The 14,818-nt window shown below is 53.3% G+C and overlaps 1 protein-coding gene across 10 annotated transcripts; it reads right to left on the bottom strand.

Annotated features, from left to right (window-relative positions):
• Positions 1–5,813: 5,813 nt before the first annotated feature.
• Positions 5,814–14,767, bottom strand: SLC25A45 (solute carrier family 25 member 45). 10 transcript variants are annotated; one of them, XM_077115741.1, is made up of 7 exons: positions 14,614–14,767; positions 11,949–12,014; positions 10,850–10,893; positions 10,572–10,643; positions 10,079–10,264; positions 7,645–7,903; positions 5,816–7,486 (listed from the first exon to the last, which is right to left on the bottom strand). In XM_077115741.1, exons 2-7 carry the CDS (start codon positions 11,983–11,985, stop codon positions 7,254–7,256), a joined length of 831 nt encoding a protein of 276 aa, XP_076971856.1. In that variant the 5' UTR covers positions 11,986–12,014; positions 14,614–14,767; the 3' UTR covers positions 5,816–7,253. The 10 variants fall into 10 exon arrangements, with proteins under 10 accessions (XP_076971864.1, XP_076971863.1, XP_076971856.1 ...); XM_077115740.1 differs by having other exon boundaries at positions 5,816–7,522; positions 11,949–12,007; XM_077115739.1 differs by having other exon boundaries at positions 5,817–7,522.
• Positions 14,768–14,818: the final 51 nt, after the last annotated feature.

Below are 14,818 nucleotides of genomic sequence, written 5' to 3'. Positions count from 1 at the left end.
TTACTCTGCCATCATTTAAATTGTTCTTTTGTGAAATCGTGGCCGTTCTGATACACCTCTTTAAAACTGTTGAGACCAAAATTACACAGACTTTAAAGGCCGGAGCAGCAAAGAGTGGGCCAATTAGTTCTCGGGTCTTAGATGTCATACTCCTATTAGAGTAACAGAACACAGAGTTTTACTGCCTGCTCTCCCAGAGCTTTTCCTAAAGGCACAGTTAATCTCTTCCTTCCTTGCGTCGTCGTGGTGTCTCCTGCTTGTTTACGTGTGGGTGACTTCATTTCCTCACCAAGCGGTATTGCTGCGTGCTTGGCTGGTGGAGCAGACCCACTTCTAGGCCCCTGGAGCTAGAACTGACAACACGACAGCACCTCTGCACTCCCGGGCCTTATTTTCTAGCAGAGAAACTTTAATTCCAGCAGAGAGACAAATAATGAGATCATTTTACATAATGATAAGGGCCAAGATGAAAACAAAGTAATGGTGTCATAGAGTGACAGAGACGGGTTGGAGATGGCGTTTGAATTGAGTCATGATGATAAGAAGGAAATAGCCAAGCTTCCGAAAGGACAGTGTTCTCCACAGGGGAAGCAGGAGGTGCAAGGACTGCATCTAAGGTTAGAAACGGCTTGATAGGATTTAGAAACGGCTTGATAGGTTTCAGAAGCAATAAAACTGGTGCTAAGAGAGCCCGGAGGAGGGGAGGCGGGCAGAGAGGGGGGCAGGGGCTTGCAATTGTCATTCTAAGTGTGAAAGGAAGTCTGGAGGTTTAGGCAAGGGAGTTCATTGATCTGTTTTACATTTTTAAAAGTGAAATTCTCACTGGCGCGCGTGAAGAACAGATAGGAAGGCGGAGAGCAAAGTGGAAACAAGACCAAATGAGTTAGGAATCTACTGCATTCGACGGGACTTCCTCATGGGTAGGCAAGTCAGGTATGAAGGAGAGAGAGGAAGCAAGGATGATGTCTGCTATTTCCAACAGATCCCTTTTTTTTTTTTTTAAATCAAGTTCAGGTAGACTTATCCAATTTTGCAGGTACTCCCACATGCATGGGAAGGGGGAAGCAAAGAAATGTATGTGTTATAATTTCCATTTATCTACAAACCTATTTGGTGAACACCCTCTATGTCCGGGACATCAAAGAAGGAGACTCAGCCCGGGTTTCTAAGGTGAACAAGCTCAAGTGGGGAAGGGGCAGGTACCGCTAACACAGGTCAGTTCTGAGGATTAAATGAATTAATATTTATAAAGCGTTTCCTACTTCCCAGGCACTATGTTAAACGCTATATAAGCGTTAGATATTATTATTACTCTTGTGGTTGTTGTTAGACTTGAAAGGTGATGGCCTGGGTGCAGAGAGCCGAAATCCCGAAAGCTCAGTTTTTCCATCCTCCCTACCTTTGCACTTCACTCTGAGTAATTTCTCCCCATCTTCCAGTTGTCTTCAGCCATGAGCCTTTTTACGGATTCTTTTACAATACCCCATGATGGTTTGTAATAGTCTCTTGTTTCTTCTCTTTTGCTAATTATTGTTATCTCTTTATCATGCACGATAATTTCACATTCTGTGTCTGGTAGATCTAATATCTGGAATCTTTGTTTACATTGAGGCTTTAACTCATGGTGGCTTGTTTCCTTGTGTGTTTAGTGATCTTTTTATTATGGGAATTTTTTTAATGGTTGGACTTAATCTGTAGAAAACCTGAAGATTCCAACTTGGGGTGCCCATCTTTAGAAGAGTGTGTAGTTACTCCTGTTAGACACCAGGGGGCGCTACTAACATGAAAATCTGATTTCTCAGAGGACGGTGCTCCAGGCTTAATCGGTAGCATAGCAAGCAGGCAGTGGGTTCTTAGTTCACAGGGGAGACGGTGTTCATACTTAATATTTTCAGCCAGGAGCTGCAAAGGAGAGAAGCAGGTTTCCTTGTAGGGTCGGTGGAGTTTTCTAGCCGACCCTTTCTTTAGAGGTGTAGCCCCATTCCACGATCCTGGCTTAAATTATGCGTCTTGGGCTCGGATCCCCCATTTTATGTGGACCCAAGGTTTAGTCTTCTGTTCCCTGGTTCTTTAGTCTCCAAGGTCGTGCTATCAGCATTTGCCCAGGGGCAGCCCACTTCCAGCACCCTGGTTTATACTCACTAGCCTGTTGCGAAGGATCCATGGAGAGTTCCCTTATTTCTCACAAAGTTAGCAGAGGCTTTTAAATTAAGTTGTAACTGATCTGAAATCTACTTGCTTTATAGTGGGCGGACTCTTCATAACATCCAGAGCACCAGCCTGCTGGAAGGGAAATTGGGAAGACCCTTTTTCCTTCACCCATCCATTCATTCATTCATTTATTCATCTATTCAACAACTATTTATTGAGTGCCTCTATCCCAACTGGAGTTTTGAGGATGAGGAAAAATAGGCATGTTCTCTTCCTCATAGAGCCCTAACCAATACAGCCCCATTCTGGACAGAGCAGAGTAACCCCTATGCACATACTGGAGTGGCTGCTACGTTGGTGCCAATATTTCAAGTGGCAGCTTGAAAGACTGAATCAGGAAACTTGGCTGCTTAGAGAGTTCAGACAAGACTGTTGACAGAATCACACTTAAATGTCACGTTCCCCTTTACCTGCACCTGCAGTACTAGTGTCATTATATGCATAAGTTAGATTCCTGAACTTTCTTCTACTAGGTCACTTCTATAAAAAATACCTTGCTGGACAAACACGGACCCAACGAAGTCGCTATTTAACGTTTGCCCAAATTACAAGCCCTTTACGTGAAATCCCTCCGACACCTGCCCCCTCCTTTTTCATCTCAAAGCAGTTCATTTCCTATTTCCTAGTCCTGAGGGATTGCTTTTATCTAAATGAGCTCTTAAAAATAATGGTGACCACTAATAACATCTGCTAAATTTCTTAAGGAATTTAACATTCATATTTCCAAACCCTGAGGGTTTAAAAAAAAAAGACATCTAGCTTTAAAAAAAATACTTCTAGCCCTTTCCTGCCTGATCTTCATGTTTGTTTTTCCACTCTACTTTCCGAAGTTGTTGGCATCCCCTCCCAGGACCTCAGTGAAAGAGGAGTGAGTTTTTTTTCAGTCTCTAATCGCTCCAAGTTTAACCCTAGACTCACTGTCTCCCAGCCCAGCTGGTAACCCTTGTCCTGGTCTGGTGGAAAGGGCTTGGGCCAGGAGACCCGGGGCTGGGTGAGAGCTCTTTTCCTTCTGATTCTAAATGAATTTGGTGGAGGAGAGCTCCAGGATCCCCAGGAGATGTCTCTAGATAGAACCAGAGAGGCACCCGAGGCCGGACAGCACAGGCAGACACCCAAGCACAATTACTGCACCAGGAAGGACTGGATGAGAACAAAAAAAAATGGATTTTTTTGTCTTTACTCTTTTTGCTTAGTGCTAATGTGGGGAGATATGGCCACCTACAGAGACCACTCTGACATCCCCACCGTCCTGCCCCCTTTGTACACGGTTGGCTCTCTTCCAGCCTCCAGCTGCCCCCGCAGCGTCCCGACACCCGTGACCCTACTGCTGCTCTGTGCAGCCCAAATCCATGGCACTGCGCAACTCAAGTCACCTGGGAACCGGCCTCAGGCAGACCCCGTGGCTTGCACACCTTGCAACCAGACTTCCTGAACCCGTGCAGGGGTAGAGGCTGCTGAGACCAGGCCTTCCATCGCCGCCATGTGCTCCTGACTGTCAGCCCGGCAGGGCAACACATCTCTGTTACCGGGCCTTCCCCCGAGCACTGTTTCTACGTGAAATTCGCAGAACATAAAATTAACCATTTTAAAGTGAACATTTCCGTGGCGAGAGTGACCAATACTTTATCCAGTTCCAAACCATCTTCCTCACCCCCAAAGGAGACCCCGAGCCGGCGAGCAGTGAGTAGCTCTCCGTATCCCTTCCAGCCCTGGCAGCCAGCAGTCTGCCTTCTGTGTCTAAGGCCTCGCATATTCCAGACACTGCCTTTAAATGGAATCATGCCACTCTTGACCTTTTGATCCTGCCTTCTTTCCCTTAGCATTAGGGGTTTATCCACATTGTGGCATGTATAAGGACTTCATTCCTTCTTATGGCCAAATACTGTTCCATTGTCTGGCTAGACCATAGCTGTGTATCCATTCATTGTTGGGTATTTGGGCCGACAATGGCTCTTGGGTGGACAGTTGCTCGTTCGAGTCCCTGTGTTCAGTTCTCTGGGGTATATACCTAAAAGCAGATGTAGGACCAATGGTAACTGTGTGTGCTGGTCTGAATCTGTGGGGGACCCCAGAAAAGCCATGCCCTTTGATCCTCATTCAATATTGCTGGGTGGGAGCATTTTGATTCCATGAAGATGTGGCCCACCCAATTGTGGGAGATAACTTTTGATTAGATGATTTCCATGGAGGTATGTCTCCATCCACTGAAGGTGGAGTTGCTTGCTGGAATCCTTTAAAAGAGGAAACATTTTGGAGAGAGTCCTTTTTTGGTAGAGCCACGAGAAAACGAGCAGATGCTGCCATGTTCGCCATGTGCCCTTCCAGCTGAGAGAGAAATACTGAACGTCATAGGCCTTCTTGAAACAAGGTATCTTTCTCCAGATGCCTTTGATTGTACATTTCTATAGACTTGTTTTAATTGGGACATTTTCTCGACCTTGGAACTGTAAACTAGCATCTCATTAAATTCCCCTTTTTAAAAGCCATTCTGTTTCTGGTATATTGCATTCTGGCAGCTAGCAAACTAGAACACTGTGCTTAACTTTTTGAGGCAGAACATCATTTTCTTAAACTTTAGCATATATAATGATTACCAGGGGACCTTTTTTTTAAAAAAAAATATTTAACTTTTTTAATTGTATGGCATAACATATATACAAAGCAAAGAAATTAAAAAAGCGATAGTTTTCAAAGCACTCTTCAACATATAGTTACAGGACAGATCCCAGGGTTTGTCAAGGGCTTCCATACCATTCTCCAGAAGAGGTTTTTTACAACAGAGATTCCTGGGACCCGTTCTCAGAGGTTCTGATTCGGTAGGTCTGGGGTGGGGTGTGAGACCCTGCATTTCTAACAAGCTCCTGGAGGTCCTAATGCTGCTGGTCCATGAACCACACCTGGATTACCCCTGACCTTGAAGCTTGCAGATGTGTCCCCATTGTATTGGCTAGGGTGAAGGCTAAACTGCCATCACAGACACCTCTGGATGCAACAGCCCAGAGTGGGCAGGTGGGTTGTGCTTCCAAATCACCAGGCTTCTGGACTAGCAGGGGGCCTCCTGCATCCCCAGCCATGGCTTCCAGATTGTTCCAGTCACCACCACTTCCAACCAATAGTGAGGAATTTCCTTTTAAGCAAGTGATGGGCAATTTGCACACATCACTTCTGCTAGCATTTTTCTGGCAAGAACTTCACGACGTGGCCCCACCCACCGGCAATGGAGGTTGGGAGATGCAACCTCGCTCAGCAGCCACATGTCAAACTGCCACACCATGGCAAGGAAGGAGAGGAGAAGGGCTTGGGGTGGCTGCCAATTGTCTCTGGCACACGATCCGGGGAATAGGAGTTCAGGTGGCGTGGACAAGAGCACCCATAGGGGCTGATCGGTGGGGACTAGCTTGGATGAATTTTTAAACTTAGGTGGCTCATGGGAGATTCCCACAGGCAAAGAGGGTCACAGTTAGTCCCCATGTGGGTGGGGGTAGTCCCTCAGTCATTCCAGGAACTCCGGGAATTACGGTTGTTTACCGGGGGCTCCAGCGCTGAAAGCTTCAATGCAACATGTCTACATCCTTGGAAGCTGTGAGACCTGGGACAAACCACCAAGATCTCTGAACCAAGGCCTCCTCCTCTGTATACTGTGATAATTTTTTTAAAAAAATTAATATTGTGATAATTCTTGGAGCCCCCAATAAATAGCAGTAATTCCAGGAGTTCCTGGAATGACTGGGGGGGACCCAGGTTGACCTCAGACCAGATCAGATGGTAGTGTGTATGCATTTATTGCCAATGAAAAGAACTTCCTTTGCCATTTTTAATTCCCACTAGCAACTGAGATAGGTATAGAAAACAAGTGCCATCTGATGGGAGTGGGAAAGGCAGGACCCCCCTACCCACCCACAACTTCCAACATTGTCCCAGCCCTGAGACTGAGGCCCCGATTCACTCGAGACGATCCCAAGCGGGGCCCAGGCAGGCAGTTGGGAGCTGGGAGGCTCAGGGGAGGCGTATGTGGCAGAATGAGAGGCTGGATGGGTGTTCACGGGGTCCCGTGGGAGTGGGCAGAGGTCAGGGGGGCGGCCAGCAGTTCACGATTGAGCAGTTACTGGACACCTGTCATGTCTCTGCACCAGGCTTGGTGCTGGGAAGAGGTAAGTACAATCCCTGCCCTCAAGGAGCGCACAGTCTCCTGGGGAAGTTGACCAGCAAATCCACGACTGGATAAAACAGAGTCAAGTGCTACGATCAAGGCGCACGGGGTGGGGGCAGTGGGGAGGTAAGGCAGGGGCTCAGGAGACGGCTGGGCCTGGCACTTGGAGGAAAGGAGACTAGGCCAGATGATGGGGTCCCGAGGCCGGGTACTGCCCACAGTGGCCGGGAGGGCTAAGCCTTGCAGGCAGAGGGCGCCCCAGAGCGCGGCTCACTCAGGGTCCACGTGCACAGGCCGAGGCCACCGAGGGAGTGGAAAGGGGCGAGATTCAGGCTTTGCCTGCAGGCGATGGAGTCATCAAAAGATCCTGGGCAGAGAGGGGAGGCATAAGGGTTGCTCTTGAGTCCTCCAGGGGAGAGGCCTGAACGGAGGGGTGGCAGGAGGCAAGGGAACGCTGTAACCAGGAGGGTGACTGAGGAGGGTGACTAGCCCAGGCTGCGAGGCAGAAGAGGGCTCTGGGAGGCACGATCGCCCGCCTCGCTGTCGGCCAGGACGAGGCCACGGGCAATGCACCATTCCCTGAGATGGCTGATAAGAAGGGGAAGGGGGCCTGGAATATCAGCAGCATGTTGGCTGGTCAGTTTGTGCCTTGTCCTTCCTGCTTCCTGGACTCGGGAAGCAAAGGAACGGAGGCGGGCACTGCTGGGAGACTGGGGCCCGCTGGGTCCAGGCTCCCCACTGCCCTCTCCGGGCCCCAGCCTGGGCGGCGTGGGGGGTGCCGAGCTCAGGAAGAGCCGAGCCTCCCGCATTTGCACCTCTCCCCTCCCAACAGTGGCTGGGCGGTGGTCCTACGGGGTCGGGGGTGGGGGCTGCCGGCATTGCCCAGCCAGGCTCAGCCCCAGGCCTGGAGGAGGTACTCGTAGCCCAGGAAGGTGACTGCGTTGACGGGAAAGGCGCGGGCACTGTTGATGGTAAGTCCCCGGAAGAAGACCCCCGGTCCTTCCCGCCGGACGCTGCTCGCCATGCAGTCCAGCACCCCCTGGTAGGCTCTCTCCTTCAGCCCGTCCATCTGCAGCCGGGACTTGATCACGTCTAAGGGAGTGGCCGACACCCAGGAGGTGATGCCTGCAAAGCCCCCCGCCACCAGGATCGTGGCTGAGCCTGGGGCAGAGGAAGCCGGCGGCAGGGTCGATCCTGGGAACCAAGGGTCTTCCCCACCTCCCACCCCCGCCCCTCCCCTTCCCTCCCCTCCTTCCTCTCCCCCCACTCTCCACTGGACTTACTGGGAGTCTGGCCGTCTGACGTGTACTGGCGACAGAGCCACTCGTAGGTGAGGAAGTAGACCCCCAGCGTGGGGGTGTCCCTCAGCACCAGGGCCCAGGCCCCTCGAAAGAGCCCCCGGGGCCCCTCCTCCCGGCAGATGGAGGTGACGCAATGCACGGGCCCGCGGTACCGGGGTGGGGGGCCCCCGGGCCCGGCCCTCGGTTCTGTCTGGTTCTGCAGCCGAACTTTGATGAGGTCAAAGGGGGCCAGGAAGTAGGACTGTCGGGGAGGAAATGGTGGGGCTCTGGGTGGTCACTGAGGCTGACATCAGCAAGAGGAGGGGGCAGCGGTCTTTCTGCAGGACCCTCACTCGGCCCACGGCCAGCCCCAGCCTCGGCCTCTTGCATACCGGCCGGGGATGGAGCAGGGCGTCTTGACGTGGGGTGGGGGGGCAGAGGGGACAAAAGTGGCACTGCCCTCCCTTCACGCAGCCGGCCCTTGGGGACAAGCCCCCGGTTCTTGTGCCAGGAGTAGGGGCGGGTTTCTAGTCTCCATCCAGCCAGGGACCAGCTCGCTCTTCTGCAACTAGGAATTCCATCCTCGGCCACGAGGCCCATTGGAGAACTGACCCCACCCAGAGGTGGGGAGGTCGCTGCATCCTATCCCTCTAAGAGAGGACTCGGGTTCCTAAATTCTCCCCGCCCCCAACCCACTCCCAGGAGGGCAAGTGCTTCCTACCTCTCACCCCCCCCCCCATCCCCACCAGTATATTCCAACAGGGAGACTTCGTGTGGGAAGTTGGGTGCTGAATGGGATTTGGGGGGTCCTCATATCTGCCTGGCCCAGGCAGACAGGGCAGTGATCTAGGATAGTACTGGGTCTGGCCCGTGGGTGAGGGTGGGAGCTGGGGTGTGTGGAGAGGGATTTGGGGTATTGGGGGTGGTTAGGATTTGGGTCAGGATACAACTAGGTCAAGAGATGGTGTGGGAGTAGGGCAGAAACCCTGGAATGAGCTGAGACTCAGCATCAAAAGACTGAGAAAACCTTCCTGACCAAAAGGGGGAAGAGAGAAATGAGACAAAGTGTCAATGGCTGAGAGATTCCAAACAGAGTCGAGAGGTTGTCCTGGAGGTTATTCTTACTCATGAAATAGATATCACCTTGTTATTCAGGATGTAATGGAGAGGCTGGAGGGAAACTGCCTGAAAATGTAGAGCTGTGTTCCAGTAGCCATGTTTCTTGAAGATGAGTGAATAATGATATAGTTTTCACAGTGTGACTGTGTGATTGTGAAAAGCTTGTGTCTGATGCTCCTTTTATCTACCTTGTCAACAGACAAGTAGAACATATGGAATAAAAATAAATAATAGGGGGAACAAATGTTAAAATAAATTTAGTTTGAAATGCTAGTGATCAATGAAAGGGAGGGGTAAGGGGTATGGTATGTATAATTTTTTTTCTGTTTTTGTTTTATTTCTTTTTCTGTTATCTTTTTATTTCTTTTTCTGAATTGATACAATGTTCTAAGAAATGATCATGATGATGAATATGCAACTATGTGATGATATTGTGAATTACTGATTACGTATGTAGAACGGAATGATCATAAGTTAAGAATGTGTTTCTTTCTTGTCATTTTTTTTAATTTAAAAATTAATTAAAAAAAAAAAGAAAGAGATAATGTTGAAGTTTAGATGAGAATTAAGGTCCAAGCTGAGGGTAGCATATCCTTTGGAGGCTTATGTGTTTCTCTTTTTCTTTTTTTGTGAAAGGTGCATGGGCTCAGTTTCTCAACCTTGGAGGTGCTGAGGGCAGTGAGGGCTGAGCCATCCAGCTCAGCCATCCAGCTCTAGCACTGCTCTTTAGAGAGTGGCAAGCTGTGTCTCCTTTTGCTTATTTCCTCCCCTGTGCGAAGGGTAGCGGATTGGGGACTCTCCCTTGAAAGATGGAGAACCCCAGGCCACCCTCCGAGGCATCGCCCAGCATTGCCCGCTGAGCTGAGGGCCACTCTGGGGAATGCCTCCTGAGCCCTAGGGTTCCTTGAGGCTGAAGAAATAGCTAAGCCAAAAGCAGGGGGCTGGCAGGGCTGGGGAGGAGGTGCGGGGGGCACCAGACACAGCTACACCATTGGCAGGATGGGCTGTAGCCAAAGCAACCTCTGTGCATGTCACAGGTTGTCATGTCAGTCCATGCTTGCCAACCCTCCCTCTCTACCTCCACATTTCATCATGTTTTTTGCTCTAAGACCCTGTTAAAGCAGGGAGCTGGGCCGTGGCTGCTTCTCCCTGGTGTCCTGCTTTGCACCAGGCTCCTCCCAGCTCTGCTTTTGGCCCTTTCGTGTTCCTCCCCTCCAGTGAAGCCAGCCCCTCGCTCTCCCCTGAGGAAGCCCTGCCTGTCCAGCTGTGGGGCTGCCAGAGGGGCTGGGAGGGAAAGGCTTTTTGCACAGCCTCTTACCTGCACAAATCCCCCAGCGCAGCCTGCGGCGAAGATGTGGGTGTAGCTGGGAGGCTGGGCCCGCCGCTCGTGGTGGGAGGTGGCCGTGAGGGCCAGCAGGGCATTGCTGTAGACCCCAAACAGGACAGAGTTGACCACAGCTATGCTCGCGATGGGGAAACTCATTCCTTTGAAGAAGCCCAGGAGCTGCAGAGGGACATGGTGACACCGGAGGGGCAGGGGGCAATGGTGGGGGGGAGGCTGCCCCTTTGCCCTTTCCAGCCCTGGCAAGCCTTTCTCTGGCGGGAAACTGTTCCTAAGCCCCAGGACAGGGTAAGGGAGAAAGGAGGCTCCACCCTGGGGACAGGAAGCTGCCATTCTCCCACCTTTCCCCTACTCTGAGAGCGGCAAGACTTGAATCTTCTCTCTTCCAGAGGCAGAGCCTTTCAGGAAGGAGAAGGAAGTCGGGACTGACAGCCCAGATGCCTCCCACCCTGAAGAAGTAGCCCCCCACCGACTCATGGCGGTAGATCTTGATGGCACAGTCCACGATGCCCCGGTACGTGGTCTGGGTCTGCAGCCGCACCTGGGCAGGGAGGGCAGAGCACACGGGCTGGTGGGCTGCTCGGCAGGGCCCAGGCCCACTCCAGACCAGCTCTTCCTCTCTTCCCCTTTGAGCAGGAGACCAGCAGGGAAGGAACGAGCCTCTGCAGCCAGGCCCTGGCTTCGGGGCACCCAGATGTTCAGTTCAGGAAGGATCTTTCATTCCTCTGGGGCCTCCCCTAGCCTCACCTTTATAGTGTCAAAGGGGTGTCCCAGGACCAAACCCAGAGCTCCTGTGATGACAAGAAGGTGCTATGAGTGAGGGCCCTTGTGCCAGGCCTAGGAAGCAAGTCGGTGCTAAGGGAAAGAGAGGCTCAGGCAGGAGGGGAGAGGCCTGGGCTACTCAGACTGTCCTGCCAGACTCCAAAGAGACTCCAGCTGCCCAGCCTCAGCCCCCTTCATTGCACCCTCCTCCCTGCTGGCACTGTGCTAGGGAGGTAGGAGACAGGGGAGTCACACAGCCTTGCCCAGAGGGCCCCCATATAGGAGGGAGGAGCCACTGCCCAGGAGTCTAACTGTGGGGTTCTGGAAACAGATCTCCCAACTGCCTCCCTGCCAGCTTTACTCCTTCCTTCCTCCAACCATGTGGCTGTTATCATGGGCCAGCCGTGAGCCAGAGCCCAGTGGGGAGAGGCCAAGAGAGTCACTGGGCAGAGCTGGGCGGTCCAGCTGGTCCCCCGGCCAGCTCCCCACTTCCCGGTCCTGCCCTCCACAGCAGAGGTTGGCTCTGGAGTTTTATTGGGGGGCGGGGGCGTGGCGGGGTGTCACATTTCCAAGAAGCAGGTGTGGAATGTCCCTCAATTTCACCCAGGAGAAGTGTTAACCCACAAGCTCAGCTGGATTGCAAGCATGGCAGGCTTCAGGGCCCAGGAGTGCAGCCCATTACCAGGTAGGACAGAGGCCCAAAGGGAAACTCAGGACAGCAGGTGAGGTCAAAGGTGAACTTCATTCTGGAGCTCACAGTGGGGGAAGGGAGTCTGGATAGGGGCTGGATAGTGCGGATGCTGAGATGTGTCCTGGAAAGGTAGTGGTCTTGGTTCCCCACGGTCCCCTCCTCTCGGCCGGGGTCTGAGAGCTTGGCATTGGAATGCAGAAGCAACACCCTCCCATCTGCGCCTTCCCCCCCCTCTCCCCTCCGGCAGCTCCCTGGAGAAGCCAGCGACAGCTGGCTCTGGGGTGCCCGGGGGGAGCCAGGCTTCTGGCCTCAAGCTCTTCCTTTCCACCCACCTTCACCAGGAAGTGACCCGCCACTGGAGGTGATGTGGCAGAAGGCAGAAAAATGTCTCACCAGAGATCCAGCCAGCCACAAATTCCTCCACAGGCATTGTCCGGGGCACAGGGAGGGAACTGGAAGCTCCACAGAGAAGGAGAGACTAGTGAAAGTTTAATTCAGCCTTTCCACCCCGCGCCGTACCCCCACTGATAACTTCCCACTAATGTTTAACCACGGGAGTCGGGGGGAGAAGTGGCCGGGTGCCCAGACCCTAGGCGACCAGGAGACGGGAAGGAGCCAGTGTCGGTGACCCTGACCTACTGGAGGAGGCATGAGAGTCCAAGACCACGGGCAGGGGTGATGGGCTCATGGGCCACCCGATGGACCTTTCCAGGGATGGCAGCCAGGCCCCAGCCTCCTGCTCGGAGCCCCTCCAGGGCTGCCTCCGGTCAGAGAAGGTTTAGTGAGCCCACTCTGGGCAAGGCCTCGCCTGTCCAGCCCAAATTTCCATTCACCCTCTGGGTGCCCGCCCGCCCCAGGACAGGCAGCGAGGCCCTGCAGAGATGGAGCGTGGCCACCAGGGGGCAGCCCAGGCCGCAGCCGCTTGTGGCACTGGGGAGCTGCTGGAGTGGGAAAAGGCTGGAGTGACTCACCGTGGGGGGAGGTAGGGAGCAGGGAGGGGGGAATGCGGATGGGGATGCCTGAAGCGTGTTTGTTCTCCTTGTTTATATCTCCTGCAACTGAGTCATCAGCACAGTTTTCCGCAGCCGCTTCTTTCCCAGGGGAAGGATGGGGGTTTTGATAGTATAAAGGGCCCTATGTCCATCTGCCTGGGGATGCCTGGGCTCTGGCTACAGTCTAGACTTTGGACAACTACAACCTAAACCAACCCGGCAGGGGCCTGACTCTCTCTCCCTGGAGGATAGGGGTGGGGGTGAGGACAGGGTCTTCCTTTAAGGACACCGAGATCCACAGACACCTATGAGAGTCCCAAGTACCGGCATCAACCCTTGCAGTTGTCCTTGACTCCTCTCTTTCTATCAGGAACTCTTGCTAATATTACCATCAAAACAAATCCAGCATTCAACCCCTTCTCACCTCCTCTGCCACTGCCCTGTGCCAAGCCACCATCACCTCTGCTTGGATGTCTGCCCCCCAACTGGCCTCTGTGCCTCCAGCGTTGCCCCCTTTTGGTCTATTCTCCATGCAGCAGCCAGAGAGATGCAGTTAACATCTAGGACAGACTACGTCCCTTCTCTGCTCACAATGTGCACTGGTCCCCTCCCGCTCAGGGTCAAATCCAAGTCCACTCTAGAATCCAGGAGCCCTCCACCCTCCTGACTGCCGCCCCAACCTCCTCTGGACTCACTGCCTGCTGCCTGCCCCCTTGCTTGCTCCACTCCAGCCCCCCGGCCTCCTTGTTCTTCCTCAAACACACTTCTGCCTTCAGTGGTCACTCTTCCCCCCACTTCCTTCAGGCCTTGACTCAAGCGTTACCTAATCATCTCATTGAATGTTGGGATCTGCCCCCCTCACCCTAGCATTCCTAACACCTGTGACCTGCTCTACCTTTTCTTCCTGCCATTGAATTTATCACCTTCTGACACCTAACTTACCTACTCTGCAATTCTTTTGTCTTACGTAGTTTTAAAGTATGCGTTTCTCTTGGACCTCTTTTGCTCTCCCCTCTCTGTCCATTCCCCAACTAAACGGTGATATAAGCTGCCTGAGGGCAGGGGCTGTGTCTCTCCCGGACCTCTATTCCCTGTCCTAGTCCAGACCCTGCACATGGGAAGCACTAGACAACAATGAACTGTGTTCCCACTTTGCTCCAGTGGGTTTAGGGAGGCAACGGAGCTACTGTGTCCTGGCCTGAGGGTTCCATGGCCAAGAACCCACCGTACATTCTCTAGCCCACATCCCAGTTTCTGAGTCCTTAAGGCAAACTAGATGGATTGTAATCCACATTGTAATGGGCTCAATCTTGGGCCAGGTGTGTGTATGGGGCGGGGGATGAGGTGGTGGGAATGAGTGAGCAGGCAGGCAAGAACTGTCTCAATACAGAGGAAACTGTGCCTGCATCTGGAGCTGGAACTGTCTTCCAGTCCCAGGGAATCAGAGCAGACGAAACCCACTACCCCAGGATGTGATGGCCAAGCCCATTGTCATCACTTGGAATATTTTCTGGTTCCTCTGGCTCAGGAAGGCGCACATGAACCTGTTTTTCTCCCTGAGACCCACACCTCAGGCGCACCCACTCTGGGGCTGCCAGGACATGTTGGTGACATGACCCCGGGGAGAGGTGGTTTCGCCCCTGCCTCTTTAGAGCCCCACGCCTCAAGGCCTCCCAGGCTGTGTAACTAAGACAGCCACACTTCTCGTGACAGCTCCCTGGAAAACCCCACCTGGGCCAGCTTTCCAACCAAGTGGGTATCATGTGCGACAGGGAAGGTCCTTGGAGGTCACTAGCCCAACCTCCTCATGTCACAGAGGGGGAAGCTGAGGCCCGGAGGGGAAGGGATCGTCCTGGATGGGTCGGGACCAACATCCGGTCTCCTGGCCTCCTCATCCCTCATGACCCGGGGCGCTGCAGTCCCCAGGCCGCGGCCTGCGTCCCCGCTTCACCCAGCGCCACGGACAGGGTGGGTCCCTGACCCGGCCGAGGCAGCATCTCCATTTTCCAGGTGTCGGGACCGGCCCAGTCACTCGGCGAGGGAGTGGCAGAGCTCGCGCCCCTTACCCCGATTTCCTTGAGTCTTCGCCACAGCCTGTTGAGGTCAACGGCCGGACGTGGGGGGGGTGGGCGACTGGCCCTCGGTCACTCGGGTGGGTGCGGGGCTCATTTAGGCGACCATCCCAGGGGCGTGACCAGAACAGCAAGGGGCGGGGCGGAGGGGGTGTCACCCGAGCATGCGCGGACCCGCGCGGAGTGGAGGGGAGAGTGA

Source organism: Tamandua tetradactyla, chromosome 9 (assembly GCF_023851605.1).
Source record: "Tamandua tetradactyla isolate mTamTet1 chromosome 9, mTamTet1.pri, whole genome shotgun sequence".
Taxonomy (NCBI): domain Eukaryota; kingdom Metazoa; phylum Chordata; class Mammalia; order Pilosa; family Myrmecophagidae; genus Tamandua; species Tamandua tetradactyla.
This window is presented reverse-complemented; position numbering and strand designations above follow the sequence as displayed.